This window comes from Pygocentrus nattereri, chromosome 30 (genome assembly GCF_015220715.1).
Source record: "Pygocentrus nattereri isolate fPygNat1 chromosome 30, fPygNat1.pri, whole genome shotgun sequence".
Lineage (NCBI taxonomy): Eukaryota > Metazoa > Chordata > Actinopteri > Characiformes > Serrasalmidae > Pygocentrus > Pygocentrus nattereri.
Genome location: NC_051240.1, coordinates 17,138,629 through 17,153,325, shown reverse-complemented (window position 1 = coordinate 17,153,325; position 14,697 = coordinate 17,138,629). Strand labels below are relative to the sequence as shown.

General features: G+C 44.1%; 1 protein-coding gene across 4 annotated transcripts in view; it reads left to right on the top strand.

Moving 5' to 3' along the window:
* nck2b (NCK adaptor protein 2b) overlaps positions 1-13,040 on the top strand; it is a 61,741-nt gene extending 48,701 nt beyond the window's left edge. For all 4 annotated transcript variants that reach the window (XM_017714910.2, XM_017714911.2, XM_037536335.1 and 1 more), the window contains exons 3-4: positions 10,526-11,253; positions 12,529-13,040. In XM_017714910.2, the coding sequence (XP_017570399.1) occupies positions 10,526-11,253; positions 12,529-12,723 (923 nt within the window). In that variant the 3' untranslated portion in view covers positions 12,724-13,040. The remainder of the gene's footprint in view (positions 1-10,525; positions 11,254-12,528) is intronic.
* The last annotated feature ends 1,657 nt before the right edge of the window (positions 13,041-14,697 follow it).

The window sequence follows — 14,697 nt, the reverse complement described above, 5'->3', positions numbered from 1 at the left end:
AGGTGAAGTGGTGTGATGTTTATTAAAAAAAAAAAAGCTGCCCATGAATTTTGAGTTTACGTTACGTTGCGTCACGTCTTCTTCTGTGAGTTCATTGGTTGGTAGTAAAGCAGAAATCTGATTACTGTCCGACTCATGTGGACCTGGAGTTTCCACATTATCTGATCACTCAATTCCATGAAAACATGTTGATCGGATTACTGACAAAATCTGATTTTCTGCAGTTATGGGATAATTAAGCGCCCTGCACGTTCGTGAATTTCGGAGTACAATGTAGGTCAGAGTTCTGGGCTGTTCTGAAGTGGCCATCAATGAATCCAGATCTCAGTCCAGTATAAAACCTGTGGAGAGATCTCAAAGCAGTAGGGAGAACCAGTCAAATCTTGGAGACCTCAGGTTGCAAAAGAAGTGTGCAAGAAGCTCATTCATGGCTACAGGAGGAAGTGCTTGACTTCAGGTTTTCTTCCTGAAGGGTGTTCTGCTAAATTTTGTTAAGTTGAGTGAGCCAGTAATTTTGATTGACCAATCAATCAATCAATGGCTATACTATCTTCTGGACAAAGAAAATACTGTAACATTATTAGTGAAATGAAACATTTAGGAAACTACTTTTAACAATTTAAAAAATATTTTTTTGAGTGAATCCAATTATATTAAAGTTATTTGGATGAAAAACTGCAAAGGTCCCAGAATTTCTGGTCACGACTGTGTGTGTAAGCATAGGAAGTGCTGCAAAACAGCCTTTCTTGTGTTTTTTTTTTCTTTCCACATTTGTGACTGTTGCTCACCAATACTGCTGAATCATTTTATATTATACATTTTATATATAAAATAATCTTTAAAATAAGGCCTCATCCAGTCTCCTGATGTTATGGCATGGATGATAATGTTCCCTTTGAAAATTCCATTCATTCTTCCATTATTCAGTGGGGGCTCCTGTGACGAGGCTGTTATGCTCAATTGGATTCATTATATTATGATGCACAGCATAGCCAGCTTAGTATTAGATGCGCATATTTGACCCAGCTTTTCAATTCGTGAAGTTTTCTGTTGTAAATGCTGCTGTGCAACATGTCTTGTTGTGAGTTCATGAAATGACCGGCTGAATCAGCTCATGAACGGGATTTTTATTTTTTTTGGCCTTAAAATTGGAAGAGGGGAGTAAAAGCGTATTACATTGCCAACATATTCGATTACTCTTATAATTAAAAGTGACAGCTCTAATCTTGTTTATATCTGCCAATAGAGAATGAAACAGACCAGCACGCCACCCACTAACATGTCACTGCCATGATGGTATCCCTGCTGTATGGAGAACGATCCACCACCCTAACGATATCTGCTGAGTGGTGGGCCTGTGGTGGTCCTTTTCCGTTGATGGATGGGTTGAGGAGGTGGCTGGCAAATGATGCCGCGACAGATGGGCTACAGTCAGTATTTATAAACCTACCAAGTGCATCTGATGGCAGAGTGTATATGATAAAGTGGCCAGTGAGTGTAAGTACACAGTAAATTGGTAACTCATAATGCTCTGAAAACCCAGAATAAACAGTAAAGGCTGTAAATCTTGTACTGCTTGCAGGAAAGAGCTGGTCAGTAATTGGTCCTCGCCTGTGACGAGCATCTGTCATGTCTCTGGGGTCGAAGACTGATGGAGGAGTCACAGAAGGTTAAATGAGCCCCAGATTAAACAGATGATGCTTGGCAGGTGTTTTTTTAACCACTGAATCTGTTTTGTGGGGTGCTGCCCTGCCTTTTCCACACATTATTGATTGCTACTGGGATGGTGCCTTTAAGTAAACCTATGATGCCTAGTTATAAATCATGTAGACCTGAAAGATTTAGCTTTAATTTGCTTTAAGACCAAAGGTTTGCACTGGATATGTTACACTTTTCTTTCTTGCCAGTAGGGTTGTAAACACACACACACACACACACACCTCTAAGCTGCTTCTCCTTCTGGGTTGTGGGGGGAACTGGAGCCTATCCCAGGAGTTATTGGGTGGAAAGCAGAAAACACCCTGGACAGGTCACCAGTCCATCACAGGGCAGACACACAGACATATTCTTAAGCAGTAGAACCTGAGAGGGAGTGTGTTATCATGAGATAACATCCCGGCTGTGATTTGGTGTCTGTAGATCATCCCAGCCGTGATGTTATTGGTGATAACTCCCTCGTCGAGTGCTCTACTGCTTTAATACAGCAGTTAAATAAATACAGTAAGAAATGAATAAACTGGCCGTGAACGCGGCGTTTAATATGTTTTAATGTTCAGCTCCTTCCTCCTAATTACAACTCCTTAACGAGCAGCTCGTTGCTACGTCAGAGTAACGAGCTCCGCCCACTCGCTGCTCAACCGGCAGTTTGTTCTCCAGCTCCACACCAAACAACTGACAATTTGGGAATTTAGTGTCGTCTCGTCTTCAGAGTCGGACCAAATCGGCTGTCGGTCAGATGTGACCTTAACAGTGTCCGTTTTCTGTTTGTGGCACAGTAAGAAGTAAAAACGATCAAATGGCTCGAGCGCCTCCTACGGCTGTCAGAGTCGTTGCTTAGCAACGTCGTCTCCGTGGAGTGATAGTGTTTATGAAAAACCCGCGATGTTAGGGAGATATAACAGCAATGTTAGAACGCCTCTCGACCAATCAGCTCGCGTGGCCGGGACTAACTGTTGTGTAAAGTCCAAATAAACACCTTCCACTCGTTTATATTCTAAGGGGCTCACTGATGGGTGATGTGGCAGCTCACCACTAGATGCCACTGTTAGAAAGAGGGGGGGAAATGAGCCAAGAAAAACCTTTGGAATAACTAAACATGATAGTGGCTCAGCGAAGGCTAAAAGTCATCCTCACCACAGAGCACATTCGATTTCGGCTTTCGCTTTAACGCCGCACACTAGGCTTTGCATTCCAGGCCTGTGCTGTGGCCTCTTTGGCCTGCTGTCAGAGTCCTTGTTGGCTTAAACAGAGCACTGCAGTCCCAGAGAACACAAGAGCCGGTTTGATTTCCGCCTTCTGTCCTTCAAACACCAGTTGGCTCATTCTTTCACTCAGATGTTAGTTTTTATCAGCAGAGGCCAAGTCAGTCACAATCAAACAGGCACTGTTTGGGTGTGTAGCCTGCTTACTAAGCTAACGTTATCAGGCTACAGGTCCAACACTACAATTTGGCAATTATGTCTCCTTTAACAGCAGGTGCTTGACTTCACTCCTCCCAGATCGGAATCCTTATCATTAAACTTCTGTCAGAGCTTTAATAAGCCAGATGCAGCCATCAGACGTGTTCTGTGGTGGGCAGAGCTGTCGATGTGGTAGCTGAGCTAATGCCACCTGGCTCGTCTTTAACATTTAGCAGTTGTTAGATAGATGGCTTGACGTTTACTGTGCACTGCCTTTTAGTTATGTGGTGACCATGTGAGTATTTTGTTTTATTTTCGATTTTTAAACGATGCAGGACAAGTCAGATTTGGTTCATATAGCCCTTTTTACACCAGGTGTTGTCACAAAGCAGCTTCACAGAAAAATCCAGGTTCAAGCCCCCCTGAGCGACGGTGGCAAGGAAAAACTCCCTAAGAGCAAGAGGAGGAAACCTTCCTTAAAAGGGGAACCCATCCTCCTTTGGTCGACACCGGATAACAAACAGCGTTAGAATAAAATATTATAATGCAAAACGGGGGAAAAACAGGCGGATCAGCGGTTAATTAGATAGTTTGAGTTTATGCAGCAGGAGCAGGAGGGTCAGTTGATGCAGGTGAGGTTTGCACAGCTTTGTACAGCATGGAACTCCATGGCGGGCAAAACGGAGCAGATCAAGGCGAGACAAATTTTGTTTACATCACTTATGACCACCCAGATATATCGGGAATATTTGGATTCGTTTATATTTTGATATTATGAAAAAAGCAGATACTGCCCAACCATGCTTGCTAGTATTAGGCATCTTCTGTAACTCCAAATTCCAAAATGTAGTAAGAGTGAAAGAGTGAAACAAAGTGCCTCTATTATAAGGAGCACTTTCACTCTGCCAGGCCTCTGCAGGATCCCGTAATGCCTAGCCTTGGGTGGCAGCCTATTCCCCATCGATCGCTCTATCGATCCACAGCAGATCTGGTAAAATGCGGAGCTGCTGTGATCCGTGTGAGAGGAACTCTGCTTTTCAGACGAGGGGCCTTTCTGCATAGTGCACTGTGACCTGGCGCCCTTCATCCTACATTTTGAATGATATTCAGAATAACCTGCTTCTCATTGCAAACTGTCATTGCTGAATCATTGAGGAAGTCTCCAAAAGAGTTGGGACGCTGTGCAACATGTAATAACGTGCAAATCATTTAAACCCTGTATTTCATTGAATAGAGCACAAAGACAACAGATCAAATGTTGGAACTGAGATGTTTTATTGTTTTTCGAGAAATATATGCCTAACAACACGTTTCAGAAGTGTTGGGATGTGCTCAACAAAAGGCTGGTAAACTTGCGTAATGCTTAGACACCTGCTGGTTAATTGGCAACAGGTCAGTGACATGATTGGGTATAAAAACATCTGGCGGAGTCTTTCAGAAATGAGAGGATGAGGGGGGTTCGCCGCTCTGTGAAAGACTGTGTGCGCAAATAGTGCAGTAATTTATGAATAACATTTCTCAGTGTAAAAACATTTTTTGCTTTCCATCGTCTACAGTACATAACATTAAAAGATTCAGAGAATCTGGAGAAATCTCTGTCTGTGAGGGACAAGGCCAGAAACCAGTATTTACTGGCTGTGATCTTTGGGCCCTCAGGCAGCACTGCATTAAAAACAGACCTGATTCTGTAGTGGAAATCACTGCATGGGCTCAGAAACACTTCTGAAAACCACAGTGCGTTGCTGCATCCACAACTGCTGTTAAAGCTCTAAAATACAAAGAAGAAATCAAATATCAACCAGATCCAGAAACGCTGCCACCTTCTCTGGGCCAGAGCTCATTTAAAATTGACTGAGGGGAAGTGGAAAAGTGTCCGGCGGTCCGACGAAACATTTGAAATTCTTTTTGGAAATCATGGACACTGTGTCCTCCAGGCTGAAGACCACTCAGCTTGTTATGAGTGCTCAGTTCAAAAGCCAGTATTCATGATAATTTAGGGGGGCATTAGTGCACATGGCATGGGTGATGTGCACATCTATGAAAGCACCATTAATGCCAAACAATATATACATGTGTTGGCAACATCTGCTGCCATCCAGATGACGTCTTTTTCAGGGAAGGCCTTGATTATTTCAGCAAGACGGTGTCAAACCACATTCTGCATGTATTACAACAACATTGCTCAGTATTAAGCTGACCTGCCTGCAGTCCAGGCCTGTCACCATTGAGAACATTTGGCACATTATGGCATTAAAACTATGACAAATGGGACCCTGTGTTGGTCATTTGGATTCATAGAGCCAGCTATATTAGTGCCTTGAGTTTTTGTTCTCTGTCAGCTTCTGCACTCAAGTGTTTTGTGGTCTCTGCACACTTCTGATGGAGAGATACCAGCTGAGTGTGTCTGTGGCTTTCACCTGCTTTGTGTCTGAGGTCATGCATGTTGTTCAAACTGCTGTGTAGCCTCAGCTTTCTCCCACACGCCTTATTGGCTGTCAGCAAGGTTAACTCCCCTCTTCGTCCGTCCACTGTGACAGGTTTATCCTCTCTTTCCCCATCTTCATTTTTTCCATCCATTTCTCCCACACTTCGCCTTCTTTCAGCCCCCCCACCCCACCCCACCCCACCCCAATACGATGCCCTCCCTTTGCCAAACCGATGCACATGAATGAGTTTGTTAGTGAAGCTTTTGAACATTGTTCTAAAGCTCAAGCTCGAAGAAGCAGCTCTTTGAAGTGTGCCTGCATGCTTTCTGTAGCTGCTTGCATAAATTTGAATCGTTTCATTTCCATTTACAAAGCGTAAACAAATGGTGCGACATAGCGCCGTGTTTGCCGACTCCATCGGGCTAATTAGAAAAGCTCACACCTCTGTGGCGGCAACAGTGGTACTTTCAGCTTAGACTCTACAGCGTGTGAATAAAAAAGACGGGAGAGGGTTTCTAGCTGCGCGGTGTGCTGAATAGTTAGGATAAGAATTGAATACTGCCTGGACTCGGATTAGAAGGAGATCAGAAGAAGACTGGTAGTGTTTTGAGAGACGCCTAATGAGATATGGATCAGTGTTGCATCCCAGACTATTTTACATCTCTCTCGTCATGTGGGAGAGTGGGGACCAGCCTAACGCAGGGAAAATGTAATATGGACTTTTTGTGTAGTTCAGCAAGTAGAATGTGCTTTTGATTATCGCCTGGAATTCCCATAGCATCGTCATCTTTGAATTATTATCAGAATAATCGGATGGATTTCTCAAGATTCGCCCTGAAGGCTGTTGTAATACAATTTATTTATTTATTTTATAAACAATTTGCATGCATGCTTTAATCATTTTCTTGCTGGCTGTGACTTGGCACTGTTTGGAACCAACTTACACTGGTCCCTATTCATCTGAGTTGTGTGGATTTGACTGTGTGTGTGTGTGTGTGTGTGTGTGTGTATATACTCACTCACTCACTCACTCACTCACTCAATTGCTTGTTAACACAAATAGCTAATCAGCCAATCACACGGCCACAACTCAGTGCATTTAGGCCTGTAGAGGTGGTCAAGACAACTTGCTGAAGTGCAGACCGAGCATCAGAACGGGGAAGAAAGGGGATTTAAGGGGCTTTGAACGTGGCGTGGTTGTTGGTGCCAGACGGGCTGGTCTGAGTATTTCAGAAACTGCTGATCTACTGGGATTTTCACACTCAACCATCTCTAGGGTTTACAGAGAACGGTCCGAAAAAGAGGAAATATCCAGTGAGCGGTCAGTTGTGTGGACGAAAATGCCTTGTTGATGTGAGAGGTCAGAGGAGAACGGGCAGACTGGTTCCAGATGATAGAAAGGCAGCAGGAACTCAAATAACCAACCAGAATCTCTGAGGAACGTTTCCAACACCTTGTTGAAAGTCTGCCACGAAGAATTAAGGCAGTTCTGAAGGCAAAAGGGGGTCCAACCTTTTACTAGCAAGGCGTACCTAATAAAGTGGCCAGTGAGTGATCTTTGTGCACTTATTTTACATTCAGATTTGACTTTAGACAGTTTAGATGAACGGGTGAATGGCCAATAGGCCAGGCTAGTTTAGGGTGAAGTTTAACACTGCTACAGTTAGTCGTTCCAAAGTAAACAAAAAGTAAATAAATCCAAAGTTTTTTTTGTGATTCTTCAGAAACACAGATTTATAGATGTGGTGTAAATACAGTTAATTTGCCATGTTTGCCACGATCCACACTCCACCACCACATAGTACCAAACAGTACCTGCTCTGTGAGGGTCCATGGGGGTCCTGAGCACTGAAGAACAGGGTAACAGAGTATCAGAGAAACAGATGGACTACAGTCTGTAACTGTAGAACTACAGAGTGCAGCTATACAGTAAGTGGAGCTGATAAAGTGGACAGTGAGGGTAGAAACAGGGAGGTGGTCATGATGTGACGCCTACTGTTTTTTTCTGTATTTAGGTTGAAAAGCTCATCTGGTTTAAACTACTCAGAATTGTGTTGAGCTGTCTTTGCCTTGATTTACCAGACTTCTTAGGAACTGTCACAACTAACACCCGAACGTTAATCAAACCCACAGATGGGGTAAGTTGTGACATTTGCACTCCTGCTGCTTTCAGTGAGCTCCTGATATCCTGGAGTGGCTGTACAACACACATGCTTCATCATGAGTCATCTTCAGCTGCACTTTCATGAGAACCGTTTCTATGGAAAATAGTGACCCACTTAATGACACAGGGCTGTCTAAGCTCAGTCTTCTGTTCTTTGTTGTCCTTTTAAAGCTAGTTGTTGTCTTGATTCTTCATGCAGACATATGTGCATCACTGAGCTGCTTTGTTCAAATGATTTTCGAAGACTTCTAGCCTTCAGAGGCAAAAATATTAAAAATATTAACAAAAGAAAAAAAATATGTATAAATATTTTTCCAGTTAAAGCATCCTCCTTCGCCCTTCATTTCCCTTTAATCATATGTGTGTGTGTGTGTGTGTGTGTGTGTAGATGTTTTGTTAGTGAGCCAGTAAAACCAAGGTGTTCAGCAGCTCATGAGCCAATTTTTGTCCTCTAATGTTGAGTTTGGGGTTGAGCAGCAGGAGGTGCATTGTTGCTCCTACAGGCCAGAGCTTAAATGGTATTATAGAGTTAAAATTTCAACGATTCTAAGAGTAAAATGTGAAGAGAACTAAAGCTTTTTTCCATCATCAGTGTGAAGCAAAAGTCTTTAAATCGAATTGCAGCGTTGATCACTGTACATGTTACTAATTAGTTACTAATTAGTTACTAATATTGGCAGTTATTTTGTATTTTTCCTATTATTTCTGATAATATTGATGTTATGTTGATAGTTGATGTTAACAGTTTTTTGGGAGAGGGCTGTTAAAATGTGCTCAGAATGATGTTTCTTATTGTACACAAAGCAACATTTCATTTCAAATGTAGTATTAAACAGGAGTCTTATTAGTATAGCACTTATAGTCGTCTGCGTGGGGCAGGTGTGTCGTTCTGGGCGCCCTCTTGTGGTCTACGCAGACATTGTTACCTGTAGGCTTCATACATTTAAAATTATAGGTAACTTGTGAAACGTGGCCTAGTTTCATTGAAAAAGGAGCAATTACATAAACACCTGGTCTTTCACCTGCAGCACAGACCGCTGCCTTTTTTTTTGACGTGCTGAAAGGCGTTGTCCCTGAGTCAGGGCTTGTCAGGCTTGCCGAAAGCGCGAGATAATGTGCTGGGGTGGTGAGGGTTGTGTTGTTGCGGTTAGCTGGCTGAGAAGTGTGTGCAGGAGGCTGCAGATGTGCGCACATAAAAGGCATGGATCGTCTGCCGCTGTTTCCTCAGGAAGCCTTCGTTTTGCATGTGTGCTTTGCTTTGCCAGTCTGCTGCATGTGTGCGACTGAGGAAAACATACTACTCTGTGTCCTACATTCTATGGGATGGTCTGAAGTCACCAAGGCTGTCAAACATCGCTTTTGTTTCTGCAGGAGGCTAAAAATAGCTCTCCGCCCATCACATTTTGCGTTCATTTATGTGAGACTGGTGAGGCGAGAGACTGGAAGTGCTGCTGAAACCTGCTCTATAAACTCAGGACTCATTTCTTAAATGCCTAGTGCACAAATATTAGCCCTGCGCACTGGTTGTATGACCAGGTTTAGCGAGGGAAAGTGTTTATTGATGTTTTCATTTGCTTAGTATACTTAAAAACACAAGACAACCACTTTTTTTTTGTTTTTTTTGAGACTTTGACAAGATATCACAGTAAAAAAAAGATAAAATGTTGTCATTAGCTCCATTTACATGCAGCCTGATAATCTGTTAATAATCCAACTAATAGCTCAGTCAGAACTGAATGTAAATGTAAATTCGAAAACACCAGTCGAAATATACGAGTCTGATTGAATACAGTTTCTATCCAGTTGATCGAGATGGGTGATCCTGTAAATAATCCATTATATAGAAGAATAATAACCGCGTAAACGCCTGAATCCGATTACATTCCCTATCGGAAAGAAGTCCGTTCTGCATGTGCGTCGCGTCCCAGTGAGAGTTTATACCGTTCAACACGGCGGAGCAGAAACTGGTCTGCAGAGGAGACGAAGTTCATGCTCTGATCTTTAAAAGACAGCGGTGGGACGGACGTCCAGCTTACGTGTCTCAGAGCACGACGTCTTCCTCTCGGCCTTCGTTAATAAAGACATTTTAAAGCAATTTAAAACACAAGCACTGCTCACTGCTGCTCATCTCACTCTGACTGGACTCACATGATGCCGGTTGTCATGGTAACGTCTACACCAAGGTGGTTCTCTACGCATGCATGTCATTTTGGATCGGATTGCTTATGGTGAGCATGTAAAATGAGATTTTCATCAGATTAGAGTGATAATAAACACCTGTATTTAATTAGATTCGCAAAAATCCTTGCATGTGAACACAAAGCCGTGTTTGCCCACCTGGCATAGGTACAGGTCATAATTACTATAGCAACACTTTTTCTTACAGCAATAATGACAGTTAATAACTATGAAACAGATGCAGGAGCAAAGGAAAGTGATGGTGTGGAAGTTGAAGTCAAACCCCCCCCCCCCCCCCCAACAAGCCGCCGCCCCTCCCCGTGCAGGCCTCTGATCTGTGCTGTTGATAAAAGAGACAGAAGGCACATGCACATCATATGCTTCTGCGCCTCCTCCAGGAGGTTCAAGGGAGGTGAACGTTTCAAAGAATTAACATCCTTAATAAGGGTATATTGATCCAGCCATTACATTGATCTGCCAGTTCCTACCACGTTGATCTGCTGATGGTAAGCCCATGTTGAGCTGCTCGTCGCCCTGAATTGAATTTGAAATGGTTTCAGCTGAAAGAATATCTTGTTCAATGTAACACCCAGCATGCGATGTGCTTCACTGACCTAAATCTGCTCGCACCGTTTCAGGCCTGGGCAAGACGAAGCGAAAGACGAGCGCGAGGGACACGTCTCCAACGCCGAGCACGGACGCCGAGTACCCGTCGAACGGCAGCGGAGGGGGCGGCGCCGAGCGAATCTACGACCTGAACACGCCGGCTGTGGTGAAGTTCGCCTATGTGGCGGAGCGGGACGACGAGCTGACCCTGGTGAAGGGCGCGCGCTTGCTGGTGATGGAGAAGTGCAGTGATGGCTGGTGGCGCGGCAGCTGCGATGGGCAGATGGGCTGGTTCCCCTCTAACTACGTCCAGGAGGAGGAGGCCGGAGAGGATGGCGGCGACCCGCCCACCTCACTGGCCTCCCGGCCGGCCCTCGTAAACGGCCAAGCCCCCCGCGTGCTACACACAGTGCAGACCCTCTACCCTTTCAGCTCAGCCACAGAAGAGGAGCTGAACTTTGAGAAGGGCGAGCTCATGGAGGTGGTGGAGAAGCCTGAGAATGACCCCGAGTGGTGGAGATGTAAAAACTGCCGCGGGCAGGTGGGCCTAGTGCCAAAGAACTACGTGGTGGTGCTCGGCGATGGGCCAGCAGCAGGTGGCACGGGGTCCCATGCCCAGCAGTACACCGGGCCCGCCCACACGGGGAGGTTTGCGGGGAAAGACTGGTATTACGGCGACGTGACGCGGCACCAGGCGGAGTGCGCGTTAAACGAGAGGGGTGTGGAGGGAGACTTTCTGGTGCGAGACAGCGAGTCTTCTGTGAGTATTGGGGGGCGGGGTTGGTTCACTGGTTTATCTGAATGAGCAGCTTCTGTTACTCAACGCAAAATCTTACCTGTTTAACTTGCAGCAACCAAAAGAGCCTCTTAACTATTTTTGAATAATGAAAGATGCTTTCAGTTGTATTACTGGTTGTTTTAGCCTGCTGGGACCACTGCACCGTTTATCAGGTGTATTATCAGTAAGCACAACAAAACATTTAACAATAGTCATTTTTCACTACTTCTTTCTCACAAATAGAAGTAGAATTCCTCAAGTTTCAGTGGAAACAAAGTCATTCAGAGACTTGGCAGCAGTGCTGATGGGATCCAGGGGTTGCAAAGTGTGTTCATTATCAAAAATAACCAGTGAAGCTACACTGCTTCAGTTTTAATGTTAATATTGTAGTAATGTTAGTAATGTAATGTTAATAGTGCTAAATCCATAAAAATGAGTTTCTCTGGGAACCGTTTTGCCTTGCAGCACCCTGCATGTACCGGTCCACCATGAATGGATTGTAAAAATACCTTTTTGGCCAAAACAGAATCTCCAGATTGTTGTGAAACGGCTCAGGCACAGGCACCAGGAAGCTTGTTACCATTTGTCTTTCTGTGACGTAGCTTTGGATGTCTGGTTCCCATCACCACCGCTGTGAACACTAGGGCCCAATCCCATTTCTTCTTTTTATCCCTACCCCTTGTTTTCGAGTGTCAGCTTGGAATTGAATTACAAGCTGTAGTGGTTGAAATCTTCAATTCGAAATGGGACCCTCAAATAAAAACATTGATTCATTAACAGCTACCAGCGGCCGCTCTGTAGGCGACCCTGCCCGTCTGGGCCATGGAGCTCCAACACTCCACCCTACTCCTCTATCTCAAGGAAAATTGGGACAACCTGTCCCTAGAAGTGAACACACAAAACAGAGGGCTGAGGGCTGAGTGGTAGGGGCGAGGAGTGAAGTGGGATTGGGCCTAAGCTTCTCTAGAATGGCACATTTCACATCACACTGCTCCGACTGACTTTATCTACATCTTAACAGATTAATTATGCAGAAAATGTATAAACCATGTGTGGTTTAACCAAACATCCGTTCATTGACTCTTAGGAATCCTTGAATATCACCCTCAGTCACATCTCTAGGAGACAAAACACCAAATATGCAGGACCAGATTTGGGAATTGATGTGTAGGGTACCGTTATGACCGACCTCGGTCCAGCCTTGCGTCAGGCTGCTGATGCTCACCCTGCTCATTGTTTCTCTGTCTCTCTCGGCAGCCGAGTGATTTCTCCATTTCTCTGAAGGCGGTGGGAAAGAACAAGCACTTCAAGGTGCAGTGCAGCGAGGGCATCTACTGCATCGGTCAGCGCCGCTTCAACACCATGGATGAGCTTGTAGAGCACTACAAAAAAGCGCCCATCTTCACTAGCGAGCACGGAGAGAAGCTCTACCTGGTCAAACCCCTCCAGTGACCTTCCAGCCACAAATGAGCCTTAGGACCCAACCAGACCTCACGCTGAGCCAAGCCGTTCCTGCGCCTCCTTCCTCCTTTTCTCCTTTGTTGGTGGTTGTTTCTCACCAGCAAGTGGGCCGAAGCAAAGAGTGCCAATGCAAGCAGGTGGACATTTGAGGACTATAAGTGACCCGTGCTGACTGAGAATGGCGGTGCAGTTTTGTCTTTCATTTTATCTGTTGTCTTCTTATTATTCACTTGTTCATGTCTTTTTTTTATTGTTTTGTCCTTGGAGATAGTAGAAGGATGTTTATAATAAATCTTGCCTTCATCTAAGTGTTACAGAATCACATGCTCGATGCCTTGGCTAGCTCGTTCTCTACTCAGAGACACAGGAAACCCCTCAATCAAGCTCCCACGAAGTGTTTTAACCGTGCGTCTGATCTTAAAGGTACTATGTCCTGATACGGTTCCACAGTACACTTCAGTGGTAGTGAAGCCCCCAAGCCTTCGCTTAGCATGCAGAGCTACTGGTGGGAGTGCAGGCCAGAGGGATAACACGGGTGCTGTATCTACACGTGTTGCCAAAGAGAGACTATTGGTGACCAACAGGTATTGGCTGCCCCCTGCTGGAGACGCACGGTCATGCCGACAGGAGGCCTGATTGAGATGAATGTCAGTAGATGCTCAACCAAATGTGCCACATACACAAGTATGTTTCTCCACGTTATTCAAACCCACTATTGACGTCAACCTCCGAGTTGTGCTATACCCATATTATTGTGGACACTGTCAAAAAGGGTACGATTATAAGAGAGCTTATTCCGTCCGATACGTCATTGTGCATTTACTTTCTCTGCTTTTTAAGAAGTATATGTCTGAATGTTATAGAGCATTGTTATTTAAATTCATGTTACAGCGTTATGTCTATTTAAACAAGAGAATAAGGTGCATATACAGATTTACTAAGCACTGTACCGATAGCAGTTGTGTTCGGAGTTGAAATACCTTTTGTTTAATTAAAGGTTTTGTAAAATAATGACAGAACGTCTCAGGCTTTTATCATTTAACAGCAGTGGATGAAGTACAAACCATGGACTTGAGTTAAAGTCGAGACCCCCAAGGTAAAATATTCCTCCAGTAAAAGTAGAAGTTCCTCCCTTTAGACCTCCACTTGAGTAAAAGTACTAAAGTATTTCCCTTCAAATGTACTTAAGTATAAAGTAAAAGTACTAAAAGAGTAATTCTGGCTCTGATGTCCTGTTATCATTTTTATAACCAGACTGGCTTCATGAACTCATTTCAGGTGAAAGTCCTCCAGCGTCTCTCTTGGTAAACCAGTCTTTTAATAGAACGTCATTAATTAGTGACGCTGACGTCTATTAAAATGATCAGAAGCACAAAACACTGAAGGTAAACAGTTTCCATCAGGGAGAACCGAGTGGCTCTGAAATCACTTTTTACACACAAGCAAAGTTTCAGTTTCAGATTTATTTACAACTTAGTTCCAAGTTTAAGTTGAATAAAAACTGGCTGTAAACTCAGGATCACAGATGAGCTCCTTTACTATGTTGATCTGTAGGCGTCTGTTCATAAACATAAACCAGCCCAAACTCATTTACTATAAAATGAAATGGTGTTTGTAGAAATTCAGAAAAAAGCCGCGTCAGTCTCGACTGCATATGTGGACATATTTCTATATTGAGCTCTATTTAAACAAAGTTAGGTTAGTTCATCATTTATGTTGAACAGATTCTCCCAAAGTTTGACGCTGCTGCGCTGACGTTGAACCGCGTGCTGCACTGGGTCGGTATGACCAACAGGTCAAAACCAGCTCTAAACAAAGTGACCGCTGGGCCCTGATTGGTGCTCTGGCTTTGCGCTTCTTTCGTTTTGACATGTTACGTTTTTATACACACAGAAACCAAAAGGAACGACAGATTTCTCAAAATGTAGGAGGAAAAAGTCGGATATTAGACTCTGAAATGTAGTG